Below are 21,113 nucleotides of genomic sequence, written 5' to 3'. Positions count from 1 at the left end.
TTTTATGTTTTGTTAGTTTTAAATGCGATAACATTAATTTAGCAATCATTTGTTTGTGACGAAACCGTAATGTGGATCTGTGCGTTCTCTCCTAGGCGCAAGGCAAGCTCCGGTGAAGTTTAGCTTAGACGCCTGCAAAGTCATTATGGCTCAGTTGGACGTATCCTTTCCGATTTGTGAAAATACTTTGATTTGTGAACTCCTTACGATGCCCCAGGGCCGCGTGAAATCATTACACTGAATCATGGACGCTTTTATTTTTCTGAGAACTGAACGCCGCATTTCATTAGTTGGGGTATTCAGAGAATGGACGGTGTATGGGATTCTAATTCAAGCATCTACTGCAGAGGGTTTTGAACTTAACTATACATTAATTCCATGTTTCTTTTTCTTTCTTTTTTTTCTTTTCTTTTTTACTTTTTTTATTAACACACTTGTTTTCATCTTATTTGCACCTCATTGCTGCTGATTTCCTGCAGTTTCTTTACAGCTCCTTCATACCTTCTGATAGCTGCATGAAATGGCAAGATGGGTTTCCTAAAAGTGACAACAGCCGATCATGTCTGCTTAAACGAGAAATATGGGAATGTTTTGTTTTGGTTTTTATTTTAGAATCATACTTACCTAGATGGATCCAACATCAGTCCGATGCTGCATCTGTCCCCCGCCGGCCTTGTACACACGATCCGTTCCAAACTGATGAAAACGGACTGAAGGTTGAAATCTGATGGTCTGATGCTATGATGTGCCTACACACCATCAGTTCAAAATCCGATCGAGTCCAACACAGTGACGTAAAACACAACGACGTGCTAAAAAATACGAAGTTCAATGCTTCCAAGCATTGGTCAACTTGATTCTGAGCATGCGTGGGTTTTGAACCGATGCTTTTGCGTACTAACCATCGGTTTTGACCGATCGGTCATCAGTCCGATTTTAAAGCAAGTTTTAAAACTTTGGTCTGAAGGACAAAAGTCTGATGGGCCATACACACGGTAGGTTTGGACTGATAAAACTGAACCTTAGTCCGTTTTCATCAGTTTGGACTGATCGTGTGTACAGGGCCTAAGACTGAGAACCGAGCAATCAAACACCCCCGATCGCTCGGTTCTCAGAGCTCCCTGAGCAGAGAGCTGGTGACTGTCAGTCATCGGAAGTGTTAATTTAGTCGACTAAAATGACTAAAACATTTTAGTCGACTAAATGAATACTATTTTAGTCTACTAAAATACAACTAAAACTAAAATGCCATTTTAGTCAAAAGACTAAGACTAAAACTACATTGAAATTTGACTTCAAAATAAACACTGATCCATAGTGCATGTTCATACCTCAATACTATAAATAACATATTAAATTTTTTATTCCAGCAGTATATAATGAGTTTGGAAATTGTAGAGAAATGTTAACTAATGCATTACAATTTAATTACACTCATTGGGGCAGATCCTCAAAGATCTGCACCGGCGCAGTGTATCTGAGATACGCTACGCCGCCGTAACTTACCTGGCTTTGGTTTGAATCCAGAAAGAATTCACGGCATAAGTTACGGTGGCGTAGTGTATCTCTCGCGGCATAAGGGCGTGGAATTCAAATGCGGCGAGTAGGGGGCGTGTTTCATTTAAATGAAGCGCGTCCCCACGCCAAACGAACTGCGCATGCCCCGTCCGTCAAAACTCCCAGGGTGCATTGCTCCAAATGACGTCGCAAGGACGTCATTGTTTTCGGCGTGAACGTAAATGGCGTCCAGCCCCATTCACGGACGGCTTACGCAAACGTAGAAAATTTTTCAAAATTATACGCGGGAACGACGGCCATACTTAACACTGAGTACGCCACCAGATAGCAGCTTTAACTATACGCCAGAAAAAGCCGAACGGAAACGACGTAAAAGAATGCGACGGCCGCTCGTACGTTCGTGGATCGTCGGAAATAGCTAATTTGCATACTCGCCGCAGATTACGACGTGAACGCCACCCAGCAGCCGCCGGAAAATTGCATCTTAGATCCGACGGCGTACTAAGGCATACGCCTGTCGGATCTAACACAGATGCCGTCGTATCTTGTTTGGTGGATACCAAAACAGAGATACGACGCGCAAAATTTGAAATTACGCGGCGTATCAATGGGAGTCAATGTAATAGGGTGACAACGCAGGAGCACAACAGGGAGGCGGAGACAAATAGGCGGAGACAAATATGAAAAACAAGTTTTAAAGGAGACTCATTTCCACTTTTAAATGAAAAAACAAAACAAAAAACACTTTAAAGGCCCTAATGCCCTTAAAGTGGGGTTTAATGCCCGGGAAGCGGTGTGGCTTCTGTAGCACCATCTGTTGGTTCCACAGCGGTCATAGGATTGGGTACCCGTCCCAAGAGCTCCCAATCAGAAGTCTTGGTGACAGTTCAGTAATTGTGTTGGGAGCACACAGCCTCATGCCATCGTGCACGCATATGTTTGGCGCTTGGGCGTTAAAGCCCACATTCCATGCCGCTACCTATAGGCTTTATGAGGTTGGCATGGAGTTAATGTATTCTGTTCTCCAAAGTCAAAGTATATGTTGTACTTTGTCCCATATTCCTTTGTGCTGTCTAAGGCTTGTTGTGCGGCTAGACAAGGCACCCCTCCTCCCTCCAGGGCCTTCCAACAACGCAGCTAGTGCTTGTAGATGGAGAAAAGTGTTGATTGTCAATGCAACTGTCTCCTTGCTAGCTGCGTTGTGAGACAGCCGTGGAGGGTGCCCTGTCTGACCTCACAACTAGCCTTAGACAACACATAGGGGGTGATTTACTATAACCGGTGCACATAGAATCTAGTGCAGCTGTGTATAGCAACCAATCAGCTTCTAGGTTTTATTGTCAAGGCTTAGGGCTCTTTCACACGGGCGGCCCGTTCAGATCCGCCTGTCAGTTTTTTAGGCGGACCTGAAAGGGCGCTCCGTTCTCCTCTATGGAGCCGCGGATGTCAGCGGTGACATGCCGCTGACATCCGACCAGCTCTGATCCGCCAAAGTGTGACGGAGGAAAAACCTACTTTTCCATCCATCTGGCGGATCGGATCGGGTGAACACGGACATACGGTCCGTGTTCATCCGATCCCCCCATAGGGGAGAGCGGAGAAAAGACAGGGCGGTCCCTGCACAGTGTGCGGGGACCGCCCTGTCATCCGCCGGCTCAGCGGGGATCAACGGAGCGATCCCCACTGAGCAAGCGGAGGCTCGCGGGGCGGATCATTACTGATCCGCCCGTGTGAAAGGGGCCTTAATTAAACAAACTGAAGTAAAATGCTGATTGGTTATTGTGCACAGCTGCACCAGATACTATGCACACCAGTTTAAGCAACCCCATCCCATAGTGCTTCGTCCCTTGGGGAACACAACTACCTGTTATGTCTCTTCTGTAATAAAGAGCCTGTCGGCTCACAATTTGTTATATTTGTCAGTAAATTTCCACTTTAGGAGGTACTGTGTAGGTCTTACAGTAATTCATTCATTTTAAATAAATATTCACATACCCATAAGGTTCTGTGCCTTAACTCATGATGATACAGGTCAGTGCATCTGGGACCCTGAACGTGATAGAATTTCACAACCTCTGGAAGCGTTTACTGTCTTATCATGTAAGTACTGTGTGTGCATTCCCAATTATTTTCAAGTGTATGTCTACCCAAAAATGATGATTATTATTAATTTATTTATTTTTTCATTTTGAAGAGAACAGGGAATGATGAAAATCTATTTTGGGTTTTTACTGCTGTCTGTTTCTCTAAAGAGATTCGCCCCTTTTCTTGTCCTGGTGACCATTGCCACTGAATACCAATTGATAAGTGATATGATCCAAAATATTATATTTGTTGCCAGAACAGGAAGTGGGGGCAAATCTTCCAGGAGGAACCCTTTTCTTAGGCCCTTTTCACACCAGCGGTCCGTTTTCAGGCGGACCTGATTGGACCCCCCATTGTTCTCTATGGGCAGTGGATGTCAGTGAACATGTGTCCACTGTCACCCGCTGATATCCAATCCGGTCCGCAAAAAAACAGACGGAAGGGGTTAAGTTCGCCATCCGACCGGCAGATTGTATGACATTTGGATGGAAATGGATGTGCAGTTTGTAGAGAGGGTTGTGTCTGTGTCCACTCTGCATAGGACCTGGACCTGTCATCCGCCTGCTCAGCTGGGACTCAGAAGTTTTTACCATTCCTCAACATGTAAAAGTAAAATATAAAGTTTTGGCAATAGATACACATTCTTCCTGTTCCCTGATTCCTGTCTGGTGTAAACACTGTCACCATTCCTCACTTCCTGTCTGGTTAAACCGTTGTCACCATGACAGTAAATGAGGGAAATGGTCCCAGTAGCAGTAAAACTTGACAATTACTCCAATCCTTCCTCACTCTATCCATAAGCATAAAAACGATTTGAATGGACTTATGCCACATACACACGATCGGAATTTCCAACAACAGATGTTCGATGTGAGCTTCTTGTTGGAAATTCCGACCGTGTGTATGCTCTATCGGACATGTTCTGTCGGAATTTCCGACAACAAAAATTTGAGAGCTGGTTCTCAAATTTTAAGACAACAAATTTTGTTGTCTGAAATTCCGATCATGTGTACAAAATTCAACGCACAAAATTCCACGCATGCTCGGAATCAAACAGAAGAGCCGCACTGCCTATTGAACTTCATTTTTCTCGGCTCGTCGTGCATCTTGTACGCCACCGCGTTCTTGACGTTCGGAATTTCCGACAACATTTGTGTGACCGTGTGTATGCAAGACAAGTTTGAGCCAACATTCCGTCAGAAAAAAAATCCACGGTTTTGTTGTCAGACTGTCCGATCATCTGTACGTGGCATTACACTTTAAAGTGTAATTAAAAGGAAAACCTTTATTTATTTTTCTATTTTTGAGTAAAGTAAGGGAGGGTTAGAACCCCTGTCAGTTTTATTTTAGCCATTTATGTCCTATTGGGCAGATTCCCTTTACTTCATGTCCCATAGTCAAAACAGGGAGTGAGAGGAAATCCCTCCAAAGCGAGGGAATCCCAGGGTGTCACCATTAGAAGATTTCCACTCTATTAGGCCTTGTACACACGACCGAGGAACTCGTCATAAATGAAACATCGTTTTGCTTGCCGAGTTCCTTGTTAGGCTTGTCGAGAAACTTGACAAGCTTTCTTTTTGCGTACACACTGTCAAGACCAAATCTCGCTGTTCTCAAACGCGGTGACGTAGAACACATACAACGGCAGGGGGAGTTCGATTCCACTGGCACAACCCTTGGGGCTGCTTTTGCTAATCTCATGTTACTGCGTGTTAAGTAAAAGTTTAGTAAGAGACGATTTGCACTTTTCAGACTGTTACAGCGTGACAAATGTGTTATCTCCATTACAAACGCTACTTTTTTCAAAGGTTTTCTCCCGTCTCATACTTTATTCTGAGCATGCGCGGGTTTCTTAGCATACACACGAATGTGTCTCTCATCGAAAACCAGCCCGACGAGGAACACGATGAGGAAATTGAGACTCCCGTCGAGGAAAAAGAGAACTTGTTCTCTTTTTCCTCGTCGAGTTCCTCAACAGTTTTCTTGATGAAAAACATACACACGACCGTTTTCCTCTGCAAAAAATCTCTCCCACCAGGTTTCTTGATGGATTCTGTCGAGGAAAACGGTCGTGTATACGAGGCCTTACTGTTCTGATGTCAACCCAAAATTTTGTATTTTTTTTTGGGTTTGAATTTGATGATAATGGTAAACATAGATAGAGAGGGAGAATGTCCTTAAAGGGGGCACAGACAGCAATAAAGACTGACAGGAGCTCTAACCTCTCTAAACTCCATCCAAAACTAAAAAAAAAAAAATTTTCCTATAGTTACACTTTAATAATTATAGTGAAATAATTGTTCACTTTAAAGTTTGTTTTTCTATTCAGATTTTTCAAGTAAACAGAATGACTCTACAGTGCCACTTACATTATTATACCCTGATAGCCTGCATATTGCTCAGAATGTACATATAGAATATTTAATTACAATCTTGATACCATTGACACCAGCCAGTGTTTATGATGCAATTACTTCATAAATAGATCCTGGCGGTATTAAATAAGAACATATACCCACCACGGGCAATGGTGACATAAATAATCTTTTATCTTTCGCCCCTCTCTCTCCGAATAATAGAGGAAGTCAAGATTTACCCTTGTAGAACATGCAACCACCCTAAGGTCAATCCCAGCTAATCTTCACAGATGCATTATATAATGTTTTGTTTGCTCAGACTGAAATTGAGATTTATGAGCACCGCTCGAGCCACTCGGAATAAAACATTTCTATTTTTAAAGAAGCGTGAAAAAAAAAAAGGGAAAAAAAATCTAACCTTGTAATCTCATTGTTTTCACAGGAGATTTTCCAAAGGAGAGACATTGACAGATCGGGATTTCTGAAGCTCAGTGACCTCCAAGCTGCTGTACAAGAGAAAGGTAAAATTTGTTATGTTTCACCTTCATGAAAGTCAAACACAAGGCATTGCTAGTGGATTGGTTATGGTTCCTTCAAACAAAGGATTGTTATCTTGTTGCTGGTGCTCTACAACGTCAACGGTCCTTTTAAGGACTGCCATGAGAAGAATATGGGGTCTCTTATTGCTTCATTAATTAAAAAATGTATAAGCTCAAATAATCCATTAAAAATGTTTAGGCTCGACCCCAAATCATTATATTTTCCCTGTAAAGCTTTATTCCAGTCCATTTATTTACAAAAACTTCAACTAAGTCACATGATGGTCAGAGTCATCTTCACCACTGTTCCAGCGAGGAGCTAGAAGTTCCTCAATGATGCAGGAGTGCTGGTAATTGCTCCGCTTTCAGCATTCTAAAACTGTGAGTGCAAGGCGATGTGTTGATGCTCCCCATAGGGCTGGGTCAATGACCCCCTTTTATTGCATTTGCTAGCTTTCCTTTCCTAGTTAAAAACAAAAAAAACATAGCCTCTGTTATTTAAAAGAGTTAAGCAATGACGGCTGGTGGGAGAAAAATTTGGGAGGCGGCAAACAGTATGCCACCCCCCTCCCCCAGGGTTGATCAATTGGTCACGAGCACTTACCCCATCACCAGCGACTTCCCCCTGCTCGGCAGTGGCGGCCTCCCATTCTCCATCACAGGTGGTTTCTTGTTCTCTTGCTCTCCACATCGGCGGCTTTCGCTTTCTCTCTCTTCGGCAGCCAATCAGTAGTCTTCTCTTTTTGGCCAATTGGAAAACTGGTCTCACACCCACTTCTGATTGGCTGGATTGAGGATCAGTGTTTCAACAGCGAATATTAATTCGCTGTTGTAACACACCTGGGTGGGCTCCATGCTTTGTGACCCAAGCCCACCCGATTTTGAAGCCTATTAGAGCCTATGGTGCTGTAATTCATGCACCCGGTGACCCGAAAGGGGCCATACGCATTAATAGGGGGTGACCACAGTGGCTATGGATAGATTCATGCTATGTATATAGGGGTAACCTGGAGAGAGGGGGGGTGCTTGGGCACCCCTAATGAACAGGCAGTTTGCTACAGCAGTGGAAAAAATTCCTTCCTGATTACCCGAGAGGCAATTGGATTTTCCCCATATCAACTTTACCTATAAATGTCAGTACTCGGTTATATTATGTACATTTAGGAAAGTATCCAGACCTTTCTTAAAGCAATCTACTGAGCTGGCCAGAACCACCTCTGGAGGGAGTCTATTCCACATTTTCACAGCTCTTACTGTGAAGAAACCTTTTCGTATTTGGAGATGAAATCTCTTTTCCTCTAAACGTAAAGAGTGCCCCCTTGTTTTTTGTGTTGACTGTAAAGTGAATAACTCAACACAAAGTTCACTACTGCATATGGACCCCTTATATATTTGTACATGTTGATCATATCCCCCCTTATTCTCCTCTTCTCAATGAATAAATTCAGTTCCTCTAATCTTTCCTCATAGCTGAGCTCCTCCATGCCTCTTATCAGTTTGGTTGCCCTTCTCTGCACTTTCTCCAGTTCCCTGATATCCTTTTTGAGAACTGGAGCCCAAAACTGAATTGCATATTCCAGATTGGGGTCTTACTAACTAAGCAATCTATTTATTTAGTATCAAATCAGGACTTTCACAACATAGTTGATCGTAGATCTGAAGGAGATAGCTGAATTAGATTTTATAGTGTATGCAAAACCCAAGAATAGAAAACTTTCCTAGAGGAACTACAATTTCCAGCATGCGTTTCCAGATAGAATAATAGTAATAGGAGTACAAGATGTGTAGGGTTTGCTGTGTCTGTAAGCATGAGCATATGTTACGACTGGCTCTTTTACTTTAGTACTGTACGATCTATGGTCAATTGCAGACAATAGTTAGAAATAGATTGCCTCAGTCACATTATTATTTTTCTTTTTGTTATGATTTTTTTATTAATAATTCGCACTCTCTTACCGTCTTCTTTTTTTCCCCTCTTTCCCAAAAGGAATAACATTAAGCCAACAATTTTACAACTTAATAGCACTGCGATATGGCAACTCCTCTCTGAAAATCAATTTCGAGAATTTTGTCTGCCTCATGCTGAGGATGGAGATCAATGGAGGTACGTCAAAGCACAGCATGACCATGGGACTGCATTGATCGCCCTGGGTGTTTTCTGCTCTCCTGGGATGTGGGGGGGAAGGTTCACACTTGATAAATGGTGGCTAAGAGAAGCATGGGAATATAATTTAGGACCTTAAGTAATACTTCAGTCGTTGAATACTACAGAAGAGACTATTTATTTTAGGGTGCAGATATTCCCTGGAGGTTATATGAGGAATCCATGACCCCAGAATGTCAGCTTGTGAGCCGCATTCAGAAACAGCAAGTGTCGGAGAGCCGTGCTTGCATCAGGGAACATTGGGGTTTATTTACTAAAGCCAACTCCACTTTGCACTACACTTGGAAGTGCAGCTGCTTTAGATCTGAGGGGGACATGCAAGGAAAATAAAAAAACAGCATTTTTGCTTGCACATGATTGGATTATAAAATCAGCAGCGCTTCCCCTGGTTTCAGATTTTTCCCTCAGATTTACAGCGAGTGCACTTCCAAGTGCACTTGCAGTCAGGGGTCAAGTCCTGGGGAAAAAAGTGTGGGAACCCCCACCCAAGATCCACTCCCCCACCAAAAAAAAAAAATGATACGCACATATGTATAATTACTAAACCGCATTGGTTTAGTAATGCAGAGGTCGCGGGACCTTTAAGCAATTTCTTTCTAAATCCCGCGATAACTCGCGGCAGACCTCCGCAATGTCTCCTGGGAACAATGACAAAAGCTCCCAGGAGACATTGCGGCATAGAGGAAGTGACGGAATACCCGCACACTACCCGATGAATCCATATACAGGAAGCGGCCAGTAACATAAAGGATTACTAAGGTTCGCCTGCCCCTGACAGTGATTCAAGCTGGGCATCGGCGCTTAGTGAAGGATTGGCTCGGGCGGCTCGACTGCTCTAGTCTTGCAAAGGGAACTGCGTTCCTGCTGTGAAAAAAGTGCAGGGACTCCATTCCCACGCGTTCCCGCAGGACTTGAGTCCTGCTTGCAGTGCCAGTGGCATAGCGTGGGTTGTCAGCGCGCGGAGCAAGGCAAGTAATTTGCGCCCCTAACCTGCAGACTTTAGCACTCCCCAAGTCCCTTCCCTTCCTACAAGTACTGACCTACCTAGTTCCTACACTGACCACTGCACTGACCTACCTGATTCTTACACTAACCACTACACTACACACAAAACTGCGCACTACTCTACACACTAAACTACACACTAAACTGCCCACTACACTACACACTAAACTGCCCACTACACTACACACTAAACTGCCCACTACACACTACACTAACTTACTAGCTGCTCCCTCTCCCCAGACCATGTCCACTCCCCCCGGGCCAGCAACGGGACTCACGAGGGAGTTTCTCACTCACCGACTTTTCTTCCATCTGCTCTGTCTCTGCGGTCTGTCTCAGTGCCAGACTGCCTGCCACAATAGGGAAACGATCTGGGATTCGGTCGGGACTCCAGAGGAGGGGGGGAAGATAGCAGCTGCTCACAGCTAAGCGGAGGCCAGCCCCACTCACTAGCGATCAAGGACAGGCCAGCCCTGCCGCTGCACATGACCCCATTCGCCCAATCACAGGGCCCCGCACCTCTCACGCTAGGCCACTGTACAGTGCACTTGTAGTGCAGAATGGATTTGTCTTTAGTAAATCAACTCCAATGCATAACCTATTGCAGCTAATCTGCAAACAGCTGACTGATTGGCTGCTATAGATTCTTGTGCATGCTCAGTACTCTTAAAGCGGTTGTAAACCGCATAAACAATTTTTTTTTCTTCAAACCTGCAAGGCAAAAGGCATAATCTGCTATTATGCACTGCATACTAGCTGATTATGAAATACTTACCTCGGAACGAGGTGAAGAACACTTACCTGGTCCACGCCGAGCGAGATGTCATCTTGCTCCGGCGTGTCTTCCGGGTATCGCCGCTCCAGCGCTGTGATTGGCTGGAGCGGCGATGACGTCATTCCCGCGCGTGCGGGTGATTTAAAATCGGCAAGGGTTGGCGGCTGCCGTTCCTTTCGCCGTGGATTCCCTCCTGCGCATGCGCCGCTGCAATCAGCGGCGCATTGCGAGGGGAATATCTCCTAAACCCTACAGGTTTAGGAGATATTCTTTATACCTACAGGTAAGCCTTATTATAGGCTTACCTGTAGGTAAAAGTCAAAAAGTGGGTTTACAACCACTTTAACAGTGACTTAATGAACAATTTATTGTTATTCATCTTTTTTTTGTTGTTGTTTCATATTGTTTTATTGTATTTATATTTCATTATATTTTCATCATTGTGTGTAAAAAGGGTGGTCTTATTATTGGAAATGAGTGAAAAGGGAACTTTTAAAAGTTTCCTTTTTTAGAGTAGGACTAAGCTTCAATTTAAATCAGCTACATATATTCCCCAAAACATCAAAAAGTCTAATGCCGTGTACAAACAATCGAACATTCCAATAACAAAACCGTGGATTTTTTTCCGACGGAATGTTGACTCAAACTTGTCTTGCATACACAAATGATTCCGAGCATGTGTCGAATTGATTCCGAGCATGCATGGATTTTTGTGCATCGGAATTGCATACAGACAATCTGAACTTTTGTTGTCGGAAAAATTGAGAACCAGCTCTCAAACATTTGTTGTCGGAAATTCCGACCGCGTGTTTCCGAGAGCCTGTTTACACTGCTGCATTTAAATGCATGTATTCCAGTGCTCAAAAATGCATGTGTGCTAATTCACTATAATTAAAATATTTTCAGTGTGTACTCCCTACTGTAGGCGAAAAGAGAGAAATGGTCTGGTGTCACCCGTAAGACGCCTCCATCCCAATAATGTACAACAAAACACAAAAGTCCCAGGGCGACCTTACTGTTCCCTACTGTAGGCGTCCAACTAATGCAGAAGGGGTAAGGAACTTTGTTCTCCTATGATTTCCTGCAGTCAACAGGGGAACAGCTCTCTGATTGGATGCTGGCACTCCACGTGAATGCAGCAATCTTGGGTCAGGCAGTGTCTATTTAATAATCTGGCTCCCAAGTTTGGCGCACTTTGTGCGAGTGGCTAGTGCAGGGACAGGTTCTTTGTCTGGCAGGGACAACTTATAGCAGCAGGGAAAGGTTATTAATGAGTGAGGAAAGTGCAGGGACTATACTATATCCAAATAGGAAGCCTCCCATTTGGGTGTGGACAGGTTGCATTCCCGTTCCTCCCTGCTGAAGCCGTTGGCATCATTTCAAGATTATGATCCTCTGCTACTGTTTGTAAGTAGCTCTGGTTGGCTGTGCCTACCCACCAGATCTGATTGTACATTGTGGATGTTCTCATCCACCTCTACCTTTAAATGTATTTTTTGCAGCCAGGGCACCATGCTGCTCCCTACCCCTACGCTTTGTTAATTAAAAAATAACATGTTAATTTTTCTACATTTTAGTGCATTGGGAGGCCCATAGGAGTCAAAGGCAATGCTTCAAAACACATAAAGCATGTGTTTTGATGTGCTGGCAACAGGTATTAGCAAGCCTTGGTCAATGGCTTTTTCCATCCTCTCCAATTCACAAATATATGAAGATCTAAATTGGCTCTTACAGCTGTTTTTCTTTAGAAATCCTGAGTAAAAAAGATTAACAATTGCCAGCATGCTGCAGAGAAGGACCCTTGCTCTCTGTGTGGATGCAATGGCTTCTTTGCAGAGGTCCGACATGCCCCCTGCTAAGTCTGAGCTAGGACTCCCCAATCAGCAAGAAGTATGACATTTGCTGATTGGGGCTTGCTCTGCAGCATGCTGGCAGAGGACAGGCTTTTCTGCTAAGGGTGTAGCTGTTTGCCAAAGGAAACAAACCTTAAGTGCCGGTTCACACAGGGGCAACCCGACTTACAGCGTGACTTTGCACGGCAAATTGGAGGTGACTTCAGCGTGACTTGGAGCAACTTACAAAGCGACTTAAAGTTGCCTCCAGGACAGGCGACTTTAGCTGTGGCCAATCACAGAATAATCAGCTCTGTGGGAGGGAGGGGTTTGCCTGGGTAAACTATTTTCTTTTCCTGTAAAGTTGCCACTGAAATCTATGGGTACAGGTCGCCTAGAAGTCGCCTTGAAGTAGCACAGGAACCTTTTCTGAAGTCGGAGCGACTTCAGTAGTGTACATTAAGACGGCTCTCATTCACTATAATGGAATTTCTTATGTCAAGCGACTTTGGGCGATTTGAGGTCTGACAAGTCGGATCCCAAGTCGCTGTAGTGTGAACCAGCACTAACTCTTTGCCCATCTTTTGATTTGATGCATCTGGAATGTATTTACTTGATTTAAACTGAAAGTTCAGCTGAGCTTTAATCTTTTCTACAGCCCACGTTCCTTTTTACTTAGCATTTAAATTTGTACGAGTTTGCTTCAAAGTGTTACTAAACCCATGGGCCTGCATTCACTATATCTGGTCTCCCTCAGTACTCAAAACATGGAAATGTAATTATTTTAGTAAATATAAACTGCTAAATACCTTTTCTCATCAGCAATATATAGCAATCTTGTGACTATTATCAGAGTCCAGCCTAGCACTGGTTAAAGCGTGTAGGAGGAGTTTTTATTCTCCTCTGACTGTCCTGTGAGGCTGCATGACCCCTGATTCTCTGTCTGGAGAGTGCTGATTGGCCCTGTGCTGATCACATGCACCCTCCCAAGAAAAAAAATCTCTCTAGCAATACACACTATACTGAGCATGTGCAGAGTGCCCCAAGGCTCTGTTCTACTGTCAGATGTATTGGGGACTGTGGAAGAAGGGGAGGATCAGAGAAGGCAGAATCAAATATCATTTTTACACAATGCAGAGGATTAACCCTTTAGGTTCCACAGTGAGTATAACAAGCATGCTTTACTGCATATACAGACTGATTTTACCGTTGTGGGTTTAGTAGCACTTTAAATGACAACCCATATTTCTTTGCTATTTGGAGATGATCAACCTTTAATTTAATATCTAAAATTTCAGATTGTTTACTTAATTGCTGCAAATCGTCATCAGTAGTCCAATTGTCTAATGAGATTTCTTGCAAGTGTTTAGTTCTAGGTATACAAAATGACTGAATTAATGGTAACCAGGAGACAAGGCCTGGAGTCTGATGGGAATTATCGTCTGCTGCAGGCTAATGCCAGCGGTCCCATGGGGGGAGGGAGGAGTCAATTGGGAGCAGTACTGCCCCCTGTTGTTGGCAGCTGTGCATTGTTCACTAATGCACGCTGTGCTCCTCCTCCCCTTTGCAGGGTCTCGTACTCTTCGCCGAACCTTGTCCTTGCCGCCGGCTTCACGATCATCTGGGCATGCCTCCACCAGTCCCTACCCCACTTTGTACTATCGTCACCGCCCACCAGCGGTACAGGTATGACGTGGGGAAGGGACATTCATGAGAATTTTGGAAAGTTTAGGAAATGTTTAGAGGCTTATATATTAAGTGCAAAGAGTAATGTCATGCTATTAATTATAATAACCAATCATATTTGTCAGTTTACAATATATCCATCAGAACCATGAAAAAAATTATTCTAATTGGTTAGTACTTAATAGCATATCTTGCACTTTGTGCTTTGCCTTATTGAAGGCGGCACAGTCAAAGAGCTTATTCAATAAACCACTGCAAAGTTCAACAATCAAGTATCAAAATTCATAATAGCCAAAAATGTATTTTTTTATGTTATCAGTTCCTTTTCTAAATGGTTTCTATATTTTTTTATCGCACTTTTTACAATGAGGTTGGACTTAGCTTTGTTTTATTGCTTAAATCTACGAAATTGATAAAAGGTAAACCTACCAATGATCTTTCAGTCCAATTGCTTTGCTATCAAAGGCATGTTAGCCACACATCTAAAGTGTGTGCATTTAAATGGTCAGTCCACCCAATAGTAATATTTTATCCCCTACCTCTAGCTGCTTATGTCTTGGGTACTCCTACAGCAAGATCATCAATTCTGACTCTCCATTTCACGTCCACCTAGGAGTTTCTCTGTTCATGTCTACTTAGAAGTTTTGGGTATTCCTGTCCACCTTTATACGTTCCAGTTCCATTTGTTACATTCTCAAAAATATATTAAATAAATAATTGTGGGAACACCTCAGGGACCTTAGCTTGTAAGCTCCTTGAGGGCAGGGACTGTGAATGTACATTATCTAAAGCGCTACGTAAGTTGCCGGTGCCATATAAATACCTGTAATAATAAGAAATATCAATAAGCACACATCCAGGATCTCAGTGCAAAGCTCTCCGGTAGAGTCCCAGAGAAAAGGAACCATGAGATTTATTAAAAACTGAAATATCAGCATTGGGTGGACTGACCCTTTAATCACCCATCCAGTGAAAATACTACAATAATCAATCCATAAATCTAAGCAAGTCAAGTCGTTTGGTGAATAAATCCCTGCCAATCCAAGTTAGTAAAGTGCATGAATTAATGAAACCCAATCAATTCTTGGCCAAACTGATTCAGATTAATCAGGCCAACCTGATTAATGCATATGATTGCTTGTTTATATTGAAGTCAGATGGGTGCTTTAGAACCATTACATCAGAACTCCAGATGGAGATGAAAAGTGACCATCAGTTACAAATCATTCAAAAATGATCAAATGCTTTAAAGTAGCCTTTCCTAACCAGGGTTCCGTGAAGCCATAAGCTGGCCATAGATGGATCAAAATTCAGCTGGTTCAGCAGGGACTGACCAAATTTGGATCCATCTATAGCTGTTTCCACCAATCCAATGCAATAACACAGCGAGGAGGATTTCTCCATCGACCTCACTTTGGATGGGGAAAACCCAGCCATAGGGTTCCTCCTGTGCATGCTATATAAAGAACGAGTACCCCCAAAGTAGGTACTAGGGACTTTGAAGGCAACAAAAGAGAGAGAATATGAACAAAGAATATGTAAATCATTTTTATAAATATTATTTACATATTCTTAGTTCATATTCTCTCTCTTTTGTTGCCTTCAAAGTCCCTAGTACCTACTTTGGGGGGGTACTCGTTCTTTATAAACCTTTATTGTGATTGGCAACTCCTCTGGGTCTCACTGATGGATTTATATACTCCTGTACATGCTAGGAGTTCCTTGGACAGTGAGCAACATTGGCAATAATCCAAGGTGGCAATTTTCCATTAACCACCAATGTAAAGGGTCAGTTCTCTACTGACCACTAATGTAAATAGATACAATTTTTACGTTCAAGATTATTACTGAAAATGTTGTAAATCACCCATCTAACCTTCCTAAAAGCTTTAAATAGACATTGACAAAATGTTGCAATTTATACATTTTATTATTTTTAGCAAGGTATTGAGTGCTGTTCTCTGAGACCCCATAGCAACATTCATTGCGTTGTATGCTGTCTACGCCAATGAATGCAAAAATTTGGTTGGTTGCTATGGATGGTTGTCATCATTGCTGTTGGCTTTCTCTTTAATGTATAAAAAAAACTTTCTGTTAATTGCAGAGATGTTTAAAAACTTAAGTCAAGATGGAAAAGGGATCTATCTCCAGGAGGCCGAGGTATGCATACTGTAATTCTTCATTTCTCTTTGCAATTCTGGATCGCCAAACTTTTTTTTATTATTAAAAATATTATTTTATATAAAAAAAGTTATTATTTATCATAAAAAAAATAAAATTCCCTGGGTTTATTTTTTCACTGGTAGTGCAGACAATGTAAAACATTGTTTTTTAATGATGTGTGTTCCTCCAGGGGGGCTCCTCTGCTTCTAGTTATATTGTCAAATGAGTTCACATGCTGCCCCAAGCTTCTAAGTGTACAAAACAGTAGCATGTAATAAAGCTAAGGGTCAATTAACTAAAGCATTAGCATGCTGTCTCTCAGTTTATGAATGTGCAAAACAGTATCACATGAAATAGCTTTGGGTTTTTCATTTGTACCAAATACATCATTAGGTTATGGTGTTTAGTAAATTATTTTGGCCATAAGTTTAACAAACACTGTCTAAACATTCTAAACAAGGGGCCAGTTTACTGTCCTTCAGATTTCAGGGGGGCTGTATTGTGGCCAGTGGGAGTAGAAAATTTCCTGGTGTCAGTGGGAGTAAACAATGTGCCATCTTTAGTGGGAGGAACAATACCACATCATTGGTGTCAGTGGAAGGAATAGTGTCCCATCATTGGTGTCCATGAGTGGAATAGTGCCCTATCACTGGTGCCAGTGGGAGGAATAGTGCCCCATTGTTGGGGTAAGAGGGAGGAATAGTGCCACATTATTGGTGCCAATGGCAGGAAAAGTGCCCCATTGGTGTCAGCATCAAGAATTATGCCCTTTTTGGTGGTGTTCGTGGGAGGAATAGTTCCCCATAATTGGTGTCAGTAGGAGGAATAGCGCCCCAAGGATTGGATAAAGGCAAGCAAAAGGCCTCATATAGACCTTGGGCCACAGTTTGGAGACCACTGATCTAAAAGAATCTAAAATAAAACAGCAGCAAGGCAATTGCTTATTTCGTTCTACAGGGCAATAAAATAAATTAAAGTGGACCTATCAGTTATACAACTCTGCATGAGTACGTTTTTGCCATATCGCAATACATATTAACAATATAATTTTTTTAGATAGGGTTCACTTTATGTCATTAAAAAAGCATCCTTGAAGTTATTAATGACTCTGAGATGATACCATCAGTTTGCTGCAGGCAGGAGGAAGCATTTCTTCAGTCTTCTCTCCTTCTATGATCAGAGTGCATTGTAACTTTGTAGTACATCACAAGGTGAAAGAACTGCACAGTCACCAGGATTTACAAGATCATGTTATCTGTAAGCTGGCATCTCAGTCAAGGATGTAGAAGGTGACCCTGGAGAATTGTTATGGGGGGGGGGGTACTCTGATCTCTGGGTGAGGTAATAAATACCTGGATGTGTGACATGTGTATATTGCATAGCATGCATGAAGCTATAATGACAAAATATACAGTATCTGATGGTATGTCCACTTTAATTACTGACCCTGTCAATGGCAATCAAATGGTTTCTTGGGAGCAAATGCTTTAAAGCGATTCTGAACTTCCTCCATTTTCATGCAAGCTTGAAGTTTTAACTCATCCAATTGGTAATAGTATAGTGGAAAATGATGTGCTTTTTTATAAATCCTCCAAATGTGTTTCTGACATATCGGATCATGCAAAGTAATGGAGGGTACTTTAGCGATGTCATAGGAAAGCCACAAGGGCTGAATATATCCCAGTCTAAAGTACAGAGCTCAACAGTGATTAGTGTCTGCGTGATTCATGCGGTATAATTAGTGGATGTTAATAACTGTATTTTTCTTTGACTTTCAATTCATCGAGTCAAAAGGTGAAGATGAATGGCCCTCTATAGGGAAGATCTGAGCACTGAATGAGTGTTATGTGTCTGCACAGGGGCTGTATTGACATATTAAGCCATTAACATTTTAGCATGAATGGTTGCAGTGTTGTGAATAATTTAAAGGCTGAAGCTACATGAATTAGACACTTCTCATTATTAGATAGATATGCCACCTCTTTGGCATCTATAGTGATAAGGTGACTGTCCTTGTCCCCAAGCAAGCCATAGCCATGCAACTGCTATTGGGCCCAACACCTAATATTGTATATACAGTAGGTAGGTAAACAATCAAGTAGTACATAGTAGATGGCACAGTGGTATTGGGCCTGGTATGTTGCCTGTTGTATGCTGTCTTGCAGTTTAGTTTGTGGCAAGTTTTGGCATGGCCATTCCAGGATGAGTTCAAAAGTTGGTAGATTTACCAAACTGTGGTGTTCTGACAAGCAGACTGGAGGAGAAGGAGGCCCTTGGATAGACAGTAACATTAGAAAGAAGAAAATACATGTGTGTGTGTGTATATATATATATATATATATATATATATATATATAAATATATATATACTGTATTTATTGGCGTATAACACTCGCTTTTTTACCCTGAAAATAGAAGGTAAACTGTGCCTGCGTGTCATATCCTGAAACTTCCCTCATAAAGTTAGGGTGCGTGTTATTCGCCTGTGCATGTTATAAGCCGATAAATACGGTGTATATATATATATATATATATATATATACACACACACACAAACACACACTATATTGTCAAAAGTATTGGGACTCCTGCCTTTACACGCACATTAACTTTAATGGCATCCCAGTCTTAGTCAGTATGGTTCAATATTGAGTTGGCCCACCCTTTGCAGCTCTAACAGCTTCAACTCTTCTGGGAAGGCTGTCCACAAGGTTTAGGAGTGTCTATGGGAATGTTTGATCATTCTTCCAGAAGAGCATTTGTGAGGTCAGACACTGATGTCGGAGAGAAGGCCTGGCTTGCAGTCTCCACTCTAATTCATCCCAAAGGTGTTCTATCGGGTTGAGGTGCAGGCCAGTCAAGTTCCTCCACCCCAAACTCGCTCATCTATGTCTTTATGGACCTTGCTTTGTGCACTGGTGCGCAGTCGGGTTGGAATAGGAAGGGGCCATCCCCAAAATGTTACCACATTGTTACCACAAGTTGGGAGCATGAAATTGTCCAAAATGTCTTGGTATGCTGATGCCTTAGGAGTTCCTTTCACTGGAACTAAGGGGCCAAGTCCAACCCCTGAAAAACAACCCCACACCATAATCCCTCCTCCACCAAATGATTTGGACCAGTGCACAAAGCAAGGTCCATAAAGACATGGATAGAACACCTTTGGGATGAATTAGAGCAGAGACTGCAAGCCAGGCCTTCTTGTCCAACATCAGTGCCTGACCTCACAAGAATGGTCAAATATTCCCATAGACACACCCCTAAACCTAGTGTACAGCCTTCCCAGAAGAGTTGAAGCTGTTATAGCTGCAAAGGGTGGGACAACTCAATATTGAACCCTACGTACTAAGACTGGGATGCCATTAAAGTTCATGTGCATCCCAATACTTTTGACAATATAATGTGTGTATGTGTGTATATATATCGCATCCTAAAAATCCTATTTCTAGCTCCCATACTTTTTTACACAGCTCAGAGAAAAGATATTTTAGAAAAATGTGAAAAAGTCTGAAAAAGAAATTGACAAAATCCAAACTGGAATTTTTTTTTACAGAAGAAAAGATAATTAAGAAAATGCGTTAAAGATAAATAGTATATATGAAATTGTAAATCTAAATTTAAGTTTAACATTTTAAAATTAATGACTTTGACTAACAAAAGAAATTATTTTTATCCTTAGTGGATGATGTTGACGTTGTATGCCTGAGGATGACAACACGGCCCTGCTCCCTTCTGATCTTAAATCAACAATATAAGACTATTGCAAACATTTTTTGAAAAGTCTTTTTGACTCATTTTTGAGAAATGATTTATTGTCCGAAGACATTTCAACAAGCCAGCGATTTTTAATGATTTTACTCTATTGGTGTTATATATTTATTTTTTATATATTTATTTATTTTTGGAGTCAACTACGGTATGTCACAGCGTGCCTAATGTCTATAAAGGTGAGGGTTTTTATATTTTATTTTTTATATTTTTATAAACTTTATTATAGCTATGTTTTTTTTTTGTATTTTACTAAATATTCCAGGTAGGATTAAATTTGTCCTCTGTTAAAAGTAAAACTCTGGCAAGCAGCTAAATGCTCAGTTTTAAATAAAATATTTGTGTATCCTACTACGTCTTGGTTCAGCTTTACAGTTTCCCGCATCTTCCAGTCCAATATTCTGTAGCTGTGTATACATATAACAAAATAACAAAATTCTGCCCCTAAATTTGTGAAAAATATTTAAAAGCACACTATCATTCTGCTGATGCAAAGTCTTTGTTCCAAAAATCTCTACAGTAAATGTTCCTCATATCATTATCTTCTAGTTGAGATTAAATAAGAAACTAAGACAAAAAATGGCAGCTAATCTTTTAGTTAAAATCAGAATTCTAAACTAATACTTCAGGCATCTAAGCTACAATCAGAATTTTGGAGCCAATACTTCCAGCCCTCTGAACTAAAATCAAAATCATGAACTAATATTTCTGATTTGTGCTTTAGAAACAAGTGTTTCAGAATAAAATCTGAATTTTATGTTGATTCTTCAGACTAGTAATTTAAAATTTAGAATTGTGAACTAAATCTTCAGACCTCTAGGAAACAAATCCGAATTTTTTATTAATTCTTCAGCCCTGGTTCACACTGGGTACGATTTGGAACGATTTGAGATGCGATTTGACATGTCAAATCGCATCTCAAATCGGCGGCAATTGTCGGCAATGGCACTGTCCTAATCAGTGCGATGCCGCATCTGCGATTTCAAAAAGTAGTTCCTGTACTACTTTTTGCGATTTCGGGCCGCGATTTACATTAAATTGCGGCCGAAATCGCGGCAAATCGCGGCCGCGAAATCGCGGTAAAATCGCGCATTTTACCGCGATTTTGAATTCGCAGCAGTGTGAACCTAGGCTCCGACAAGTAATCTAAAATCAGAATTCTGAGCTAAAACTTCAGACTTCTAGGAAAAAAAAATTTTAATTTTTAGCTGATATCTCCGA

At 41.7% G+C, this 21,113-nt stretch overlaps 1 protein-coding gene across 2 annotated transcripts in view; it reads left to right on the top strand.

The window, feature by feature from the left end:
- The window catches only part of CAPN14 (calpain 14), an 85,652-nt gene extending 65,581 nt beyond the window's left edge, over positions 1-20,071 (top strand). The window contains exons 17-22 of one of the 2 annotated variants that reach the window (XM_040351320.1): positions 96-160; positions 3,550-3,618; positions 6,403-6,481; positions 8,487-8,603; positions 16,066-16,121; positions 19,804-20,071. In XM_040351320.1, the coding sequence (XP_040207254.1) occupies positions 96-160; positions 3,550-3,618; positions 6,403-6,481; positions 8,487-8,603; positions 16,066-16,121; positions 19,804-19,830 (413 nt within the window). In that variant the 3' untranslated portion in view covers positions 19,831-20,071. Of the gene's footprint in view, positions 1-95; positions 161-3,549; positions 3,619-6,402; positions 6,482-8,486; positions 8,604-13,845; positions 15,431-16,065; positions 16,122-19,803 lie in introns of those variants that run through there. The other variant, XM_040351318.1, reaches the window with a different exon arrangement.
- Positions 20,072-21,113: the final 1,042 nt, after the last annotated feature.

Source organism: Rana temporaria, chromosome 4, assembly GCF_905171775.1.
Source record: "Rana temporaria chromosome 4, aRanTem1.1, whole genome shotgun sequence".
Taxonomy (NCBI): Eukaryota; Metazoa; Chordata; class Amphibia; order Anura; family Ranidae; genus Rana; species Rana temporaria.
Note: the sequence above shows the minus strand (reverse complement) of the source record. Positions and strands in the feature narration are given on the sequence as shown.